The 15150-nt window shown below is 39.4% G+C and overlaps 1 protein-coding gene across 8 annotated transcripts in view; it reads right to left on the reverse strand.

Moving 5' to 3' along the window:
- LOC138921112 (rho GTPase-activating protein 20-like) overlaps positions 1-15150 on the reverse strand; it is a 56206-nt gene that overhangs the window by 38831 nt on the left and 2225 nt on the right. For 7 of the 8 annotated variants that reach the window (XM_070253488.1, XM_070253487.1, XM_070253493.1 and 4 more), the window contains exons 3-7: positions 9250-9399; positions 8228-8269; positions 7507-7591; positions 3461-3538; positions 1143-1209 (exon numbers count right to left, since the gene is read on the reverse strand). In XM_070253488.1, the coding sequence (XP_070109589.1) occupies positions 1143-1209; positions 3461-3538; positions 7507-7591; positions 8228-8269; positions 9250-9399 (422 nt within the window). The remainder of the gene's footprint in view (positions 1-1142; positions 1210-3460; positions 3539-7506; positions 7592-8227; positions 8270-9249; positions 9400-15150) is intronic. The other variant, XM_070253494.1, reaches the window with a different exon arrangement.

Here is a 15150-nt window from a genome sequence, read left to right on the forward strand (position 1 = left end):
CCAGCTAGTAACCCTACAATGGCCTCTAAGTGTTCAATGAGAGGAAGAGTCACACACCTCTCACCTTAAATGAAAAGTGAGAAATGATTAAGCTTCCTGAGGAAGCCATGTCGAAAGCTGAGGCGGCTGAGAGCTAGTCCTCTGGCACCAGAGAGTTAGCCAAGTCATGAACGCAAAAGAAAAGTTCTTGAAGGAAATTCAAAGTGCTCCTGCAGTGAACACATGAATGAGAAGAAAGCAAAACAGCCTTATTGCCGACAGGGAGACAGTGTTAGTGGTCTGGATAGAAGATCAAACCAGCCACAACACTCCCTTCAGCCCAACCTCATCCAGAGCAAGGTCCTCACTCTCTTCAATTCCGTGAAGGCTGAGAAGACCTCCTGCCAGGTCTGCGACAGAGCCTGTCCCTTCCCTTGTCTTAGTCCCTCTATTTTCCACACTGAACAAATTTGCTGATCCAAGAATTATTATTATTCTTTTAGCTCACTTGCTCTAATAACGATTTTAGGAGAGGTGTAATCGATTTATCAATAACCTCAAGAACAATGCTAGAAAACTCGGCCTGAGAAACAGCAAAGTACCGGTGGTTTAGTCAGTGAAGATGTGAGGAGTTAACTGCGATTATCTCATCTTTCTTATGATGCTGAGAAAAGTTTCGGACACAGAGCAAGTATTAAATAAATATTTGTACTTGGATTCAGAGGTATGGCTGGATTTTTTAAGATTCTCACAAAATAGAGGCTACTTAGTAGTTAGGAAATGGAACAGAGGAATTCAAGAGTGGAATATAAAAAAAATAAATAGATGGGAAAAGAAATTCCGATCCAGGTTGCCATCATACCTGAGGAAGTAAGTATGTATAAGTTTTTCAAGACAGCTCTGCTTGTCAAGTAAAAAAGTAAAGAAGAAAAACTCACATTTCCCACAAACTAGACCATAAGCCATGGAATGAAGAGATGTTATCAGTGCCTGGGATAGAGTAAGTGCTTAGTAATTATTTAATAAATGTAGGAAGGAATATTGCATAAGATTTTCACTTTTAAGGGTCTTGGAGCTTGAGACTGAGCAACCGTTCCTTTGAGACTTCAGAGTTGCAGTTTTCCACCCAATCAGCCCCCTCTGAGATGTTCCCAGACACTTACCAGTGAGTGGGCATGGGGCCTCTTTCTTGCCGGAACTGACCCACAGCTGGTAATCTTTCTCAGAGCCCTTGGAAACAAAAAGAACTATGTGTCACACAAAATCTTTCACAGCAGGTACCAGTTCCTTAGCATTTCTGCTTCCAAAAAGAAAAAATTGGGGCCAGTATAAATGCTATTTGGTCAATGGGGGTGGCTACAGTTTTTCGGAGTCAATGGCGCCGATTTCAGTAACCCCTTATTCCTCTCACAGCCTCCAATAGACCCTCCCTGATTCTTGTCCCTGTTGATGAAGGCCAAGGATCTATGGAACCACAATGCAGTCAGCCCCTCAATTTGGGCGTGGCCGATAGCAAAAGAAATCACAGTTATGCCCCCTTTATTAAGGAGGAAAAGTCTAATCTTGAGAGTCCTGCCTTCTGCTATCTCCAAACTCCTTGGAGAATGTTGGCTTTTGCCTTCAAATGTCCCTGCCCAGACAAGCATGCTGTCCAGAGAGCCACACGCCCTGCCATGACTGTTCCATGAAAGTAAAGCTTGAAAGGCCTCGATGGCTCAGCAACCCTGAGCTAAAGGAGGCGGAAGCCCAGGAGGCCTTGAGGAGATGGCCCAGCGAAGTCAGCGCACTGACTCTGGTGCAGACGCGGGAAAGAAGCCACAAGAACTGTAACCGAGAGAACAGGTCAGATGCAGAGCACAGCCACTCCCAGCAGAATCGTTGCCAGTAATGCTGTAAAGCCTACTCGGAACGAACAAGTCAAAATTATAAAGACAGCTGAATTATTTTAAAGAGTTCTCCAAGAGAGGATAAAGCAAAAAATGTTTGAAACGGAATTGTTGGTGATTGATAGGTACCGCGCTTGCCCTTGACTCCCGATTAAAAATCAGTCTAGCCCTTCTGAAGGAGAGTCCCAGCTATGGCAGCCATCACACACACATACACAGGCACACACACGTGCCTGCACAGCTAAATCTGCTCAAAATTGTGTTGCAAATAGGAAATGAGAGCTAATAAAAACCTTTTCTTTTAAGGTAGGGATTGGAAACACTGTGTTGGAATCTCTTCAATCAGGCATACATATATAGCCAAATAGGCTCAACTCTTCGTTAGAAGAGAAATTTTTTTGTCTAGTGAGATTGATCACTTTACGCTAAGGAAAATTAAAATCATGAAATAAAATGAGCTATATCATTAATCAATCTCCCTAACCTCATCCCTAAAAACACTCACTCTCTTCCAAGGTTTAATTGTTATTCAGAGTGTACATATCTTCTAGGTTAGAAATCAATGCAGAAGTGTGCTTTACTCATGCATATAAATTCCAATTCATTTAAAATGTTTTATTATTAATTCTGTTTGTACAGAAATCATTGGCTCCTTATGGAAAATTCTGGTTGTGCTTAGCTTTTAAGAGGCTTTATTATACCATTGGGTTAGGCAAATTTTAAATACAAGTCTTGTAATTACGCCCTGTCACTGTAACAGGGCATTTTTACATTTCCAGAGAATTTTATTTGAGGAGCCGTGCTTTACAAGTGCTTCCTTGTTTTCTGTCCATCTGCATGTTACTCTCCCTCTCTTTTCCCTGACACAACCTCGTCCTCAAACATATGTATCTCTCACCAAAAAGAATTTCAACAGCTCACACCAGCTCCATCAAAGTATCAAAGAGCAGACACTTAAAAGCAGAACAGGATGAAAGTGATGTGGACACAAACGCCCCCGGATTCGTGGTCTCATTCAGAACTTGTCTCCTCCTTTACCAATTCACAAAGGGCATCAGCCAACTCATCCTCAGGGTCTGCATCAATGGGGTGGAGCCTATAGCCAGATGGTCTTTATATCAAAGTTCACAAGAAAACATCTTATTTAGGGTTCATCATACTGAGATTGAGTCCTTGAATGACAACCAGGGCAAATGGCGATGGGAGGGGAGGAATCAGGAAAGATTATACAGAAGGAACAGTCCAGTGGAGGAGGAAATATTTAGAATCTTATGTGATTGTCCATGTATAAAATACATACAATAAAAATGCATGTTGCCATTAGCACTCTAAAATTATAGCCCAATTTCATTATGCTATTACTTTCCATTTGCACAAAATTTAAAATGGGAATACAAGAATAGCAACCATATATAGGTTAATAATATAGCTTTGCTGCCTTCAATTTCCAAATTTGAAGGGGGACAAAATATGACTTTGAAATCCATAATAATCAGTTGTCATGATGGGTGGTGCATTATGCAAACACACACACGCACACAAATCTCAAAAATTAAAGTTGGTTTTTAAGTAAAAATAGTTTGCAGGTAACTTACAGTTATTCCAAGCATTGGTAGTGACATGTTGATAATGTTATTCACTGTATCCGAATTGGTCACTGTTACAGTTACAGACTGTAAAAAATAAATGCGAAAAAAATGCTATAATTTAAATTTGAAAAATTTAAATAATTTCTGTCAAATTACTATCCGTATTCTAAAGGCAAGCTTGTTTTCAGGTAGTGACACAGCACACAAACCCCTAAATACCATTTACTTTCATTCCTTTGTATAACATGAGGCTAGTAGGAAGCATTTCAGTAAATCAAACATTTCTCTGAAAGGATTTGTGGCACAAAAAACATAACAGCTTAAGCAAGGAGAAAGACTGAGAATTCCGGGCAGGCCTGTGGGCTGGTCCTCAGCACCTTGAGGCTATTTCTGTAATGGAGGGGGGGTGGTTTAAAAAGGAGGAGCTGAACCCTTTCTCTTCCTGAGTTGTGCTTTTGTAATATGGCTTTATTTCTTTGCAATTACATACTTGGTGTTCGTAAAATCAGAAGAACTGGCTATAAAAGGCATTTTTAAAAGCTATTCTTTAGTGAGTACTTTCTTTGTGTCTGGCATGATGGTCACTAAGTTTTCATTGTCAAGATATGTTGAGAAAATTAACTGAAACCAATGAGTCCAGGAAATTAGACTGAAAATTTGAGAAACTCAAGTTCCATTCCAAACTCTGCCAGTGACTAGGGTATTCACAATAGCTCCCTGCCACACCTCACAGTGAGAAACTGCTCCATTAAAATAGGAAGACAGTTTACAGAAAAGTACCCGAAAGCAATTAATAGGATTCTGAGACATCTATTGAACTCTGAACTCCAAAAGACATTTTAAAAGAAGAAAAATGGTAACCAAGAACACTGACTGCGCACATAGTTTTGGAGTATTATCAGGCAGGAAGGCCCCTGTCCTAAATCAACGGTGCTTAAAGAAGACAGACAGCATAAGGGGACACTCAGAGGCTTGAAGATGACATTAAAAACAAAGGGAATCCTTTCATAATTCATTCCTTGTCCTTTCATTGTATTTTTCTTCGTATGAATTCAATTGCTTGATATGACAGATGGCCCTGAAACTTGCTTATAATGGGACTTCTATCAATGAAAGCATTCATTGATTTCCAACTACTTGTAGCCCTAAGGATTATGAGAAAGTGCTTCAGAACCCAGTGGTAGAGTTCCGAGCGCCCAGACGCAGGCATGCTGGGAGCTTCCTGTGCTGACATGTCTGGGGGCATTCAAACATGGGGTTTCCCTCGGGACCTAACCAGAAGTAAGGGTGCTGCTGTTTTTAAGATGTCTGAAGTCCCTTCAATACAATCAAAAACTCTCCCATGAAAGATTTTTTAAAGTAAAAGAATCTCTTTTCAAATGCTAATCATCACTCCCAAATTTATCTGGTCTGTAAGATAACGGTTTTTCCTGGCATAAGGAACATATTATGTTCAAAATAGTCATTCCAGGGATGTGTGTATTTCTTCCTGCATGTTGTCTGTTCTCCAAAACAGATAAATTCCAGTAGACAGAGCTCTTTGCAAACAAACGCCTTAAAAAAAAATAAACTATTTCATCAAATAATTTGAAAAAAATGGAAATGTGATTTTTTTTTCATAAGAACCAAAGTGTTACTTGATATATGAAGAACCAGGAAAATGTGATCAATTCTCAAGAGTTGAGGACAACCCTGAGATGATCTAAACGTTCAAATTATTAGCCAAAGACAGCTATTACAATTATGCTCAATTATAGAAATGAAAATATGGTCATAATAAACAAAAATATAGGAATCTCAGCATAGAAATTAAAAATATTGAAAAATAGAAATTTTTTATCTGAAATCTGAAAAAAAAATTGAAACTACACAGGCTAAATTGCATAATGAAGATGACAAATGGAAGAGGAAATGATTTTGAAAGTAGAGAATACAAATTATCCAATGTGAAGAGTAAAGGGGGAAAAAGAAGATTGAAAAAATTAACAGAACCTGAGGGGCCTGTGGACAACATCAAAGTGTCTGATATACGTGTAACTAGAATCTCAGAAAGAAAGAAGAGAAAAAATGGGGAAGAAAAAAAATGAGGAAATAATGACCAAAATTTCCCAAACTTTAGACATAATTTACATTCATAAAGACATAAATTTAAAAACTCAAGAAGTTTAGAAAATGCCAAACAGGATTTTGTTTGGCAAAAAAACAGATTCAAGGAAAACCATGCTCTAATACTTACCCACACTGCTAAAAACCAAAAATCAGAAAAAATCTTGAAAGCAGCTGAAGAAAAATGACAGATCATATGCAGATGATTAATGTTTGAATGATCACAGACAACTCATCAGAAGCATAAAGACCAAAAGACAGTGGAACATCTTTAAAGCGCCGAAAGAAAAAAAATTGCAGGCAAAATTCTACATCCAGCAAACACATCTTTCAAGAGTGAAGGTGAAATAAAGACATTTTCAGATAAAAGAAACTAAGAAAATCTGTTGGCACCAGATCTGCATAACAAGAAATGCTAAGGAAAGTTTCTCCAGGGTGAAATGAAATAGAATTAGAGGGAAATTTGGATCTTCAGGAATGAATGAAGAACATTAGAAATGTTTGTTTTGTGTAATGTTTATACAATTAAAGTTCATTTTCAAAAATTTAAAGGTGATTTTCCATGAAAAATTCTGACTGCAACCCCTGCCCTAAGTGAAATGAGAGCAGGCAGTGTGCTTTCCTAGGGAACTCTGCAGTCTTATCTCCTCAAGCAGAGCATCTCTCCGATACTCAGAAACAGATCAGAATATTTGCACGGCTTTCCTACTGGCCAGGAAATAACTGTCTTAAACTGCCTCTTTTTCCACCTTCACATACTATCGTGTGTGATCGAGAGCTCCCGTAACAGATAACAGAACAAAGTGATATGAAAAACACCCAGAATATTTGCTCCTCAGGGTCAATGTCTTGGCTCCTGCACTACAGTTTCAGAGATCAAATTCTATAGAAACAACTGAGGTGAATGGTTTTTTTCCCCAGTGGCATCAACAAAATAAGGTAGAAATATACTGATCTCTTAAAAGTCTCAAACTTTTCAGTTCAATTAGTGCTGACATTCCTCAGAATGAAAGACTTTTCAAAACTTCTCCGCATTTTTAATACCTGACCCTCCAGTAGATTCTCTCCTAGAAGAGGGACATTACTGAGGCCAGCCGGCAAAATGGGAACATGAATGGTAGCTTCAAGTATTACACCAATGTTCAATGTACTAAAGGCGATAACTGTATGGTGTTATAGAAGGGACTACCCTTATGCTTAGGACATACCCAAGTGTTTAAGGATAAAGGACCGCGACGTATGTGTGACCCTCAAAAATAGGTATCTTCATACACAATATGGAGAAGGAGAGAGAGACAACAAAATAAATGATAAAGCAAATGGAGTAAAATGTTAACCAAATAGGTGAATCTAGCTAAAGGGTATATGGGTGTTCTTTATACCTTTTGTATTTTTGCAACTTTTCTGTAACTTTACAATTATTCTAAATAAAACATCCTAGGAAGAAAAAAACTGTGGAAACAACCCAGGCCACTCTGCATGTAGCAACAATTGGAAAAAATGTTTCATTCTAATAGGAAATACCTGGTTGTGAAAATCACTTTATTACAACAAGCCACTATAATTACCATTAGCAGGATCCAGAGAAACATTAGGAACGTTTACCATGCAATATTCTTTCCATGCTTAAGCACTGAAGCCATCATAGATTCCTCTTGCTTCATATCACCTGGGATTCACGTTTTACGTCACAGTATGGATACGGGAAAATACAGTTTTCCACTTGGTACCTTCTAAATTCTCTCTTTCTCTTCCCCTCTCTTCCTTTCTCCCTCCCTCCCCCTCATCTCCCCTTCCTGTTTTTCTTTCCTTCTCTCTCCCTTTCTCTCTCTCTCTCTCTGTTTCTACCTCCATCTCTCTCTGTCTATGTCTATGCCTTTCTCTTTCATTCTGCCCAAATAAAGAACTTGGAATTTAATTTAATTTTTGCTCTTAAAAATACTCACACAGACACAGTTCTTAATGTCCTCAGTGATGATTTTGAGGGGAATGCTCTCTGGCTGGTCCTTCTCTTTGGCTAGATTGATGCACCTAATCACATTCAATAATAACCCAAAATAGAGTAGGATGCATTAGCTATTAGCTTCTTTTCAAATAATCTATACTGCTAATATTTTCAGTCTACTTGGTTATTTTTGAAAGCATATAAATAGACTCGGCAAAACCAAATTATGAGTTGGAAGAATATGCAAAAATACTTCGTGAAAGTAAGACATGACCCAGAAAATAACGGGTTGCCCCTGTCGTGTGAGATTTGGCAGTAGATCCAGTCCTCAGAGCTTTCCTGCCTGATTGGAGAGCCCAGCACCTTCCTGGGTTCAAGGGTAGGAAGTAGCAGCTGCTTTGAGAATCACTCAGTAGAGTAACCTGCACTTAGGGAAATTGAGCGTGTGTTTTGAGAGTAACGTTGGATCCAATCATTAGGTTGGAGAGAAGGGGAAGATGAGAGTGACAAGCAGAACTTCCTCAAAAATAAGCAAAACATGCATGTAAGTGAGAGGACATTTTTGCAGTAGCAGCCGGGTAAATCTAAACAAGGAGTTATTTGAGGATGCTCGGACAGCTTCTACTAGAGAGAGGGAGAATAGTTTGAGGGTGCTGCCATGAAGAGATCTGCAATCTTTTATTGTGGATCAAAGATTTAGAATATGTATACTGAAAAAATACCTTTGAAGGGAAGAGTGCCATTTTTCCTTTAGTTCTGAAGAACTGCAATTTAAAAAAAGGGAGAAAAATTAACTACATAAAATACTTATACTAAGATATTAGAACTGCCATTGCAGATGAAAATAGCAGCAGCCGTTTATCACTGACGTGGATGTGCGTGTCAGTTGTGCTCTCCTCATCGTTGGGCATTTGATGGGCCCTGCTGTTTTCCAAGCAGTGTTACAGCGATGGGAAATAGATCGTAAAGTGGGAGAGCAGTTGGTGTGGAATCTAAACACATAATTGCAACTATGTGAGGCAAGCTATGTGATCACGGGCAAATCAATTAACCACTCTGAGTTTCAGTTTCCAGAACAGGAAAAGGGTTAATTATACCTCAGAGCGTTCCTGCAGCTGGCAGTGCTATTCAAATATAAAAAAGAACCCCTGTGAACCCAGAAGTGTAGACTCAGGATGTCCAGGGTCAGGGGGCCACATTCCCCATCCTCGTGCCAGTCTTAGAACATGCCTCGGAACACTAACTTGTACTCTTGGACCATACCTTTGTCTTGAATTGTCACCTCTCTATAGACACCAAATAAGACAATATGTACACAGCAATTCAGGCAACCCAGTATTTGATGACATGATTAATTTTATTTGCATAATTAAATACTATTTTTAAGGGAATGAATTTGAGAGTATAAAAGCAAATTTTCAAACTGACTTGGACTATTTAATGCTACTTGCTCACGGAAGATATTCCAGTGATTTAAAAACACAGCTACTCACTGGGGATTAGGGGCAGGATGTTGAGAGGGGCCTTAAACCTTACTCCATGTACCCTGAACTTCCACCTCCCCAAGTAGCTCCTAGAGCCCATTTGAAAAAGCACTCATCCAAAAAGGAAAGGAAATTACTCCAATAGTTCCCATTTTTCATGATCAATTTGCACATAAAAACCTTTTGGGGGAAAGTACATACAAGTGTCATTATGAGAGGTAAGAAAAGGAGTCATTGAATACAAAAGCTGTAGGTCTTACCTGAAGGTGGCCACAAAGTTCACTGTGGGCCAGCCCAAGACAAAGGACCTCTTGGCAGAGGTGTCCACTTCTCCAAATTTGTCCAAACAGTTGGCAATCCATATGGTGTTCAGGGGTACTTTATTTTTTATTTTAAAGTGTTTTTTGTAACTAGAAAGATAACCAAACAAGACCTCTGTTAGTTTGTTTCTTAAATGTTATGGGAACAGCTGTGCTCATGGTAAGATGCCAATTCTCACTGCCCCAGGGTGCAACGTGCCTCCTTTAGCTCTGTGACCCTCTGTGCTCCACACAGTCAGGGGTTGGATGGGTCTTTACAAAGTGTGTGCTGAGTGATGCCTGGGCCAGGAGGGCCCTGAAAACACAATGGCAGCAAATAGCAATTTTTCTGCATGTTGAGGATTGAGTACGGACCATACTCTACATTTTAGAGCTTTTTTAGAGAACCATTAATTCATTTATTATTCATTTATTATTGTTATATTTGTTATTATATTCACATATATCATTTTATTTACTTAATGATTTATTACTATAATTAATTTATTATTTGTTCATGTCTTGCTTACTTTAAAAAGCCTTTGAGTAGCTGAACAAAGATACATGATACATGATTTATAAAGATAATTATACAACTTTTTTCTTGAGAATCAGACTAAAACAGCAATAAGCTTGGATCAGAGGGATTTAAAATACATTTTCAGCCTTAATTTTTTAAAAGATTTTCTAGCGTTTAAGCATAGGTTATTTTAAATTTCCTTTATTAAGATTTCATTCATACCATTTTCTATCAGGTTCCGGATCAAACTGAAAAACTGTTAGCGCGCGGACTGAGCTCAAAATTCAACCAATCAATCGATTGGTCCCACATCAGTGCCCAGGAGGTCTTACATGTGAGTCATGGAGATATTTCCCATTTATCTCTGAGGAATCGGAAGGTGATCGGCTTTGTCAGCAATGAAATGGTTTTCCGACAGTTTCTGCCTAATCTCCTTTGACCTCTGACATGGAAACCACTATATCTCTCGGTTAACTCACAAATTTAACACTCAGGTGAGCCTGAGATTTAGACGGTACAAGTCCTCTGAAGGATGCCTAGGGAACACGGGCACGCCACTTCGGAATTGCCTCCTATTCAGAACCACATGTGGAAACGCTAAAGCTAAAATGAGATCCAAGACACCTCAGGTTCAAAAACCCCTAAGACTCTGCTGACTCATGGAACAGTTAAAGCAAAAAGGCTTTGATGGGATTTATGAAACGAAAATAATTCTGCAGGAAGCCTACCTGAAGGATGACCTAGATTCAAACGTTAGGGTACAGTGGATGCAAATATGCCTTGTGACACAGGTGGCTTCTTAGACATTTATTTCACATTTTTACCCTATGTTGATGTATTTGAATATTTGTGTGAAACACAATCAATTCTCAGATAAAATAATTGTTCTAGATCGTAACTCTAAAAGCATTACGAAGCTAAAAATAGTCTACTGCCGATAGGAAAGAGAGACACATGTCTACTTGTTTTTACAGATTTTAAAAGTTTTGTCATGTAGATGTCCATGTGTGGAGACACCTAAGGTACTGTGTGGAAAATTCCAAATATGTGCACCTGAAAGAGTCGTTTCTTTAATTCTCTCCGAAGTTCCATGAAGTCCCAAGATTATCCACTTCCTTGAAACCAAACCACGGAGTTTCTGTTTGGTTTTCAGTCTCCTATAACATTTATTGAGCTCCCACCACATGCCAAGCACTATTCTACATATTTTACAAACATTGCTTCACTTAATCCTCAATCCACTATATCTATTAGCTCCGTTTTATAGATGAGGAAACTCACAGAGAGATTAAGAAAATTGCCAAAAGCAAGAGATGGGCTTTGAAGCCAGACAGCCTAAGTCATGAGCCTATGCTCACAACCACTCGGCCTCCATGAGTGCTGACCTGGACAGTTCCATGTAGTGCCCTCCTCATCGTTCCTACCTTCAGCCTCCTTTCTCCCCCCAGAGCCATCAGGCTTTCTGATGGCATTGTTCTCTCATTTGAGAGTGAGAGGATCAATCTCCTGACATTCTATCAACAAAGCTAAATGCTAGCCTCGAAATACTGAAAATGTATTACAACAAAAGCTTGTACTACAGTGGATTCTCCTGAGATCTCACCGCGTTTCTCTGCTCTCAGTGACTGACTCTTCAGATTACATCAGTAGAAATGAGAAGTGATGAACCTTACAAAACATGGCTCAAAGGGAGCAGGAGGAAAAAGGCAGTTTTTATTTCTAACACGTGGGTCCTCACTATCCATCTGCTAAGATGATGGTATCCCTCTCGCTTTCTTCTACCTCAACTTGGACACGGGAGCGTGATCCCCGGTGAACTGTGGAAAGTCACAGATTCTAGGGAGATTCCCCTCATTCTAAGGCACAGGTGTTCCCTTAGATGCTGGGAGTAGGGGTCATGGTATCTTCTGCAAGAATCTTTGTAATGCCACTGATAATAAGCTAATAGTCATCTTCATCTTTTGACCTAAACAAAATTGGATTTCGTTGTTTCTATATTCTTTAATAACTAAATATGAGGACAGAGATGTCTGAGGGGGGTGTGAGCTAAGTAAGTACAGTCTCTTCCTTTCTATACGTTCTCCATGGGCCTCTACGAGTATTAGTATCTTATGAAGTAGATGCTGTTTAAAAAAACAAGTCATAATTTCATTTGAAAAATAACCTCTTATTTAGCATTCTAATGAATATCAAAAATGTTAACAAAGTTCCCATCTGACTTTAATTCTTGAGAACCAAAGTTTCTAATGTAGTATGAAAAAAATGAAAAAAATATCCAAACAATTTCCACTCACTGTTATTAACATCCAGCACAACGGGAGAAATATAATTTCCTCATGAAGAAAGGACATATAAATCCCCTTTATTATTACACACAAACTAAAGTTCATTTAGTCTGACTAATATATACGCAGCAGTCAGTCAAGTATTTACTCCCTTTGTGTTGGTTTCTGTAGCATCAACCTGGAGAAGAAAGAGTTTCCAACTGAAGCCTCAAGGCACACTGAGGAAAAACGGAACCTAAGTCACTCCACCCCCTTCCCTGAGTAGAAAAAGCAGGCACTAAACTCAGGTGATTAACTTGAACAGATCGATCCAGGACATAACACAATCCTCCATCTGAGAGCGAGGCATGACAGAAAGGAAATAAGCGGCTTGTTGCGGGTGGCTATTTCATTGAAGTTGTTATTTCTTGGTAGGAAAAAAATAAATAAATTTTCTCATATAACAGTAATCACGAATGTCCCCAAATGTTTACTATGGAAATGATCTAGTAGCCAGCTTTCTAAAAGCTGTGGTAAACTCTTGTACAAGGTGGCAGCATTGAGTACTGCTTGCTTCCTGCTATGGACTGAATTGTGTCCCCAACTCCCACCCCATTCCCCACCCTCCAATTCATACCTTGAAGCCCTAATAGCCAATATGTCAGTTTTGGGAGATAAAGCTTATAGGAGGTAATTAAGGTTAGATGAGGTCATAAGAGTGGGGTCCTAATCCAATAGGATTGGGAGGAAGAGAGAGAGCTCTTTCTCCACAGGCACACACTGAGGAGAGGCATGCGAGCCCATGGGGAGAAGGCGGCCATCTGCAAGCCGGGAGGGGAGCTCTCATGAGGACCCGACCCTGCTGACAGCCTCATCTCAGATTTCCAGTCTCCAGAACCATGACAAATTTCTGTAAATAAATAAATTTCTTTTCTGTGTGGTGAGGAAATGACTAACTCTCATCTGCTTGGTACCTGGTGAGAAATGGAACAGAATGCTCAGGGAACTGAAAAACAAATGAGAAGTCTAGCTATCAAAAAAAAAAATCAGAGGCCAAAATAAAGATAAGAAAATATACTTAAGATGAGTGAAATTGCTTCCAGGTGTAGCCTTGGAGATGGTGATGTCATAAAGAGGACAGAGAGAAAAAGACTCTGTCCAGGGCTTGGCATGAGGTCCACTTGAAGCGCTAATAATAAATAAATGAATCTCTGTAAATACATTTCTGTGGTTTAAGCCAAGCAGTCGATGATATTTGGTTTTGGTAGCCTGACCAGATGAAGACAGTTACCTTATCAAAAATCTCTGCTCTCTCTATATCAAGGTCTTCTGAAGCAAATCAAATGCCTTAGATCACCTACACTTTCCAACATTCCCAATGGATGTAGAAAGCATATAAAAGTAATCTTGCAGGAACTGAGTCTCATAAACAAGAATATTATTGAATAAATTGATAGAGATTGTGTCACATTATGAAACCCTTGAGCAGACACAGAGAGCTCTCTGAAAAGCAGTATGTGAAAGATGGCATCTTCTGTGATAATGGACCAACCAAAATAAAAATTCAGCTCTGAAATGGATGCAATTTGCTAGGAGAAAAGAACACTGTATCAATATAAAATGTTTTTGGCAGAGTACTGTAGGTTCTATCAGACCCATTCAGAGGTTAGCAGTATCTGAGACAAGTGGCTTCTGGTAGGAAAACAAAGGTCGCCTACTCTCCTAAATACTGTAATAATTACAAAGGTGAAAAGAAAAGTGAAGGAGAACGTATTCCCCTTACAAATTGAATGTGAGTGGTCTGCAAAGTCCTGACAAGCAGGAGATGAGTGTTGTGGTTGCTTGCTTTTGTGTGTCTCAGGTTGAGCACAGAGGAATACTACATGGTGTGACAGGAAGAGCATGGCCTTGGGATGAAGGCAGACCTGCAGTGCAGTCTCTCCCACCATTTTCCTGTGTATGACATCGGGCCATTTCCTGAGCCTTCCTCAGTCTTTGTCTTCCTATCTGAAGCCTGGAGATGATGACAGTACCTGCCTTGGAGGGCTATTGGGGAAACTAAACAAGCCATCTGTGATGCTCCTCGTGTGGTCCCAAGAATGCATCCAAGAAATTTCAGTTTCCTATACTAACCTTGCTTAAATAAAGAGATTGGTAACTAGTCTACACTTTTTAAAATAATGCCTCATTCCCTCTATCAGGAGCAGAGTGCCTTGAATGGACCTCATGCCAAGCCCTGGACAGAATCTTTTTCTCTCTGTCCTCTTTATGACATCGTCATCTCCAAGCCTACATCTGGAGGCAATTTCACTCATCTTAAATATATTTTATCGTCTTTATTTTGGCCTCTGATTTTTTTTTTGATAGCTAGACTTCTCATTTGTTTCTCAGTTCCATTTCTCACCAGGATGTGAGGTAGCCATTTCCTCACCACAAAGGAAAGGTTGATTTCAAGGATGAGAGAAAAACTAGTTGATTGTGGTGTGTTCTGTGAAATCCAGACAAAAGAGAGAATAGAGGCAGCAGCACCACAGGTTGGGTAAGAGACTGTGCTGAAATTAACAGACCTAGTTTCAAACGTGGACTCCACTAATTGCTAAGGTGGTGACCTGGGGAAAGGCAGCAGACCTCCGGGCATCAAGGTCCTCCATAAGATAAGGAAAATGAGCCTATCTCACTGGGTAGTTGCAAGGGTCAGACAAGATTCGGTACATAAAGTCCTCAGCATAATTCCTGACAGAAAAAACTTCTGATAAATCATGCTTCTTATTATTAACGTCGCTCAGATTAAATATAGCATTTTGCAAAGTCGGTACTTGCGTGTCTTACCTATGACATGGCGTAACTAACTGAGAGCTAGCGGTGAGGGCAGCCAAGAAAAGAGTTTTCATTTTCTCTAGTAATGAAAAAGCTTCTCGATAGTTTGTTTGGTGAAATATTCTTTGTCTTTTATGGTGTTTCATAAATCATGAAAACAGAGATGAAGAAAGTAAACAGATGACCTTGCATCCACCTACCGTTAGACGTTAATTGAGCAATTACCATGTTTTAGGCTGGATGTTGGTTACATTTGTGTCC

This window comes from Equus caballus, chromosome 27 (assembly GCF_041296265.1).
Source record: "Equus caballus isolate H_3958 breed thoroughbred chromosome 27, TB-T2T, whole genome shotgun sequence".
Classification (NCBI taxonomy): Eukaryota; Metazoa; Chordata; class Mammalia; order Perissodactyla; family Equidae; genus Equus; species Equus caballus.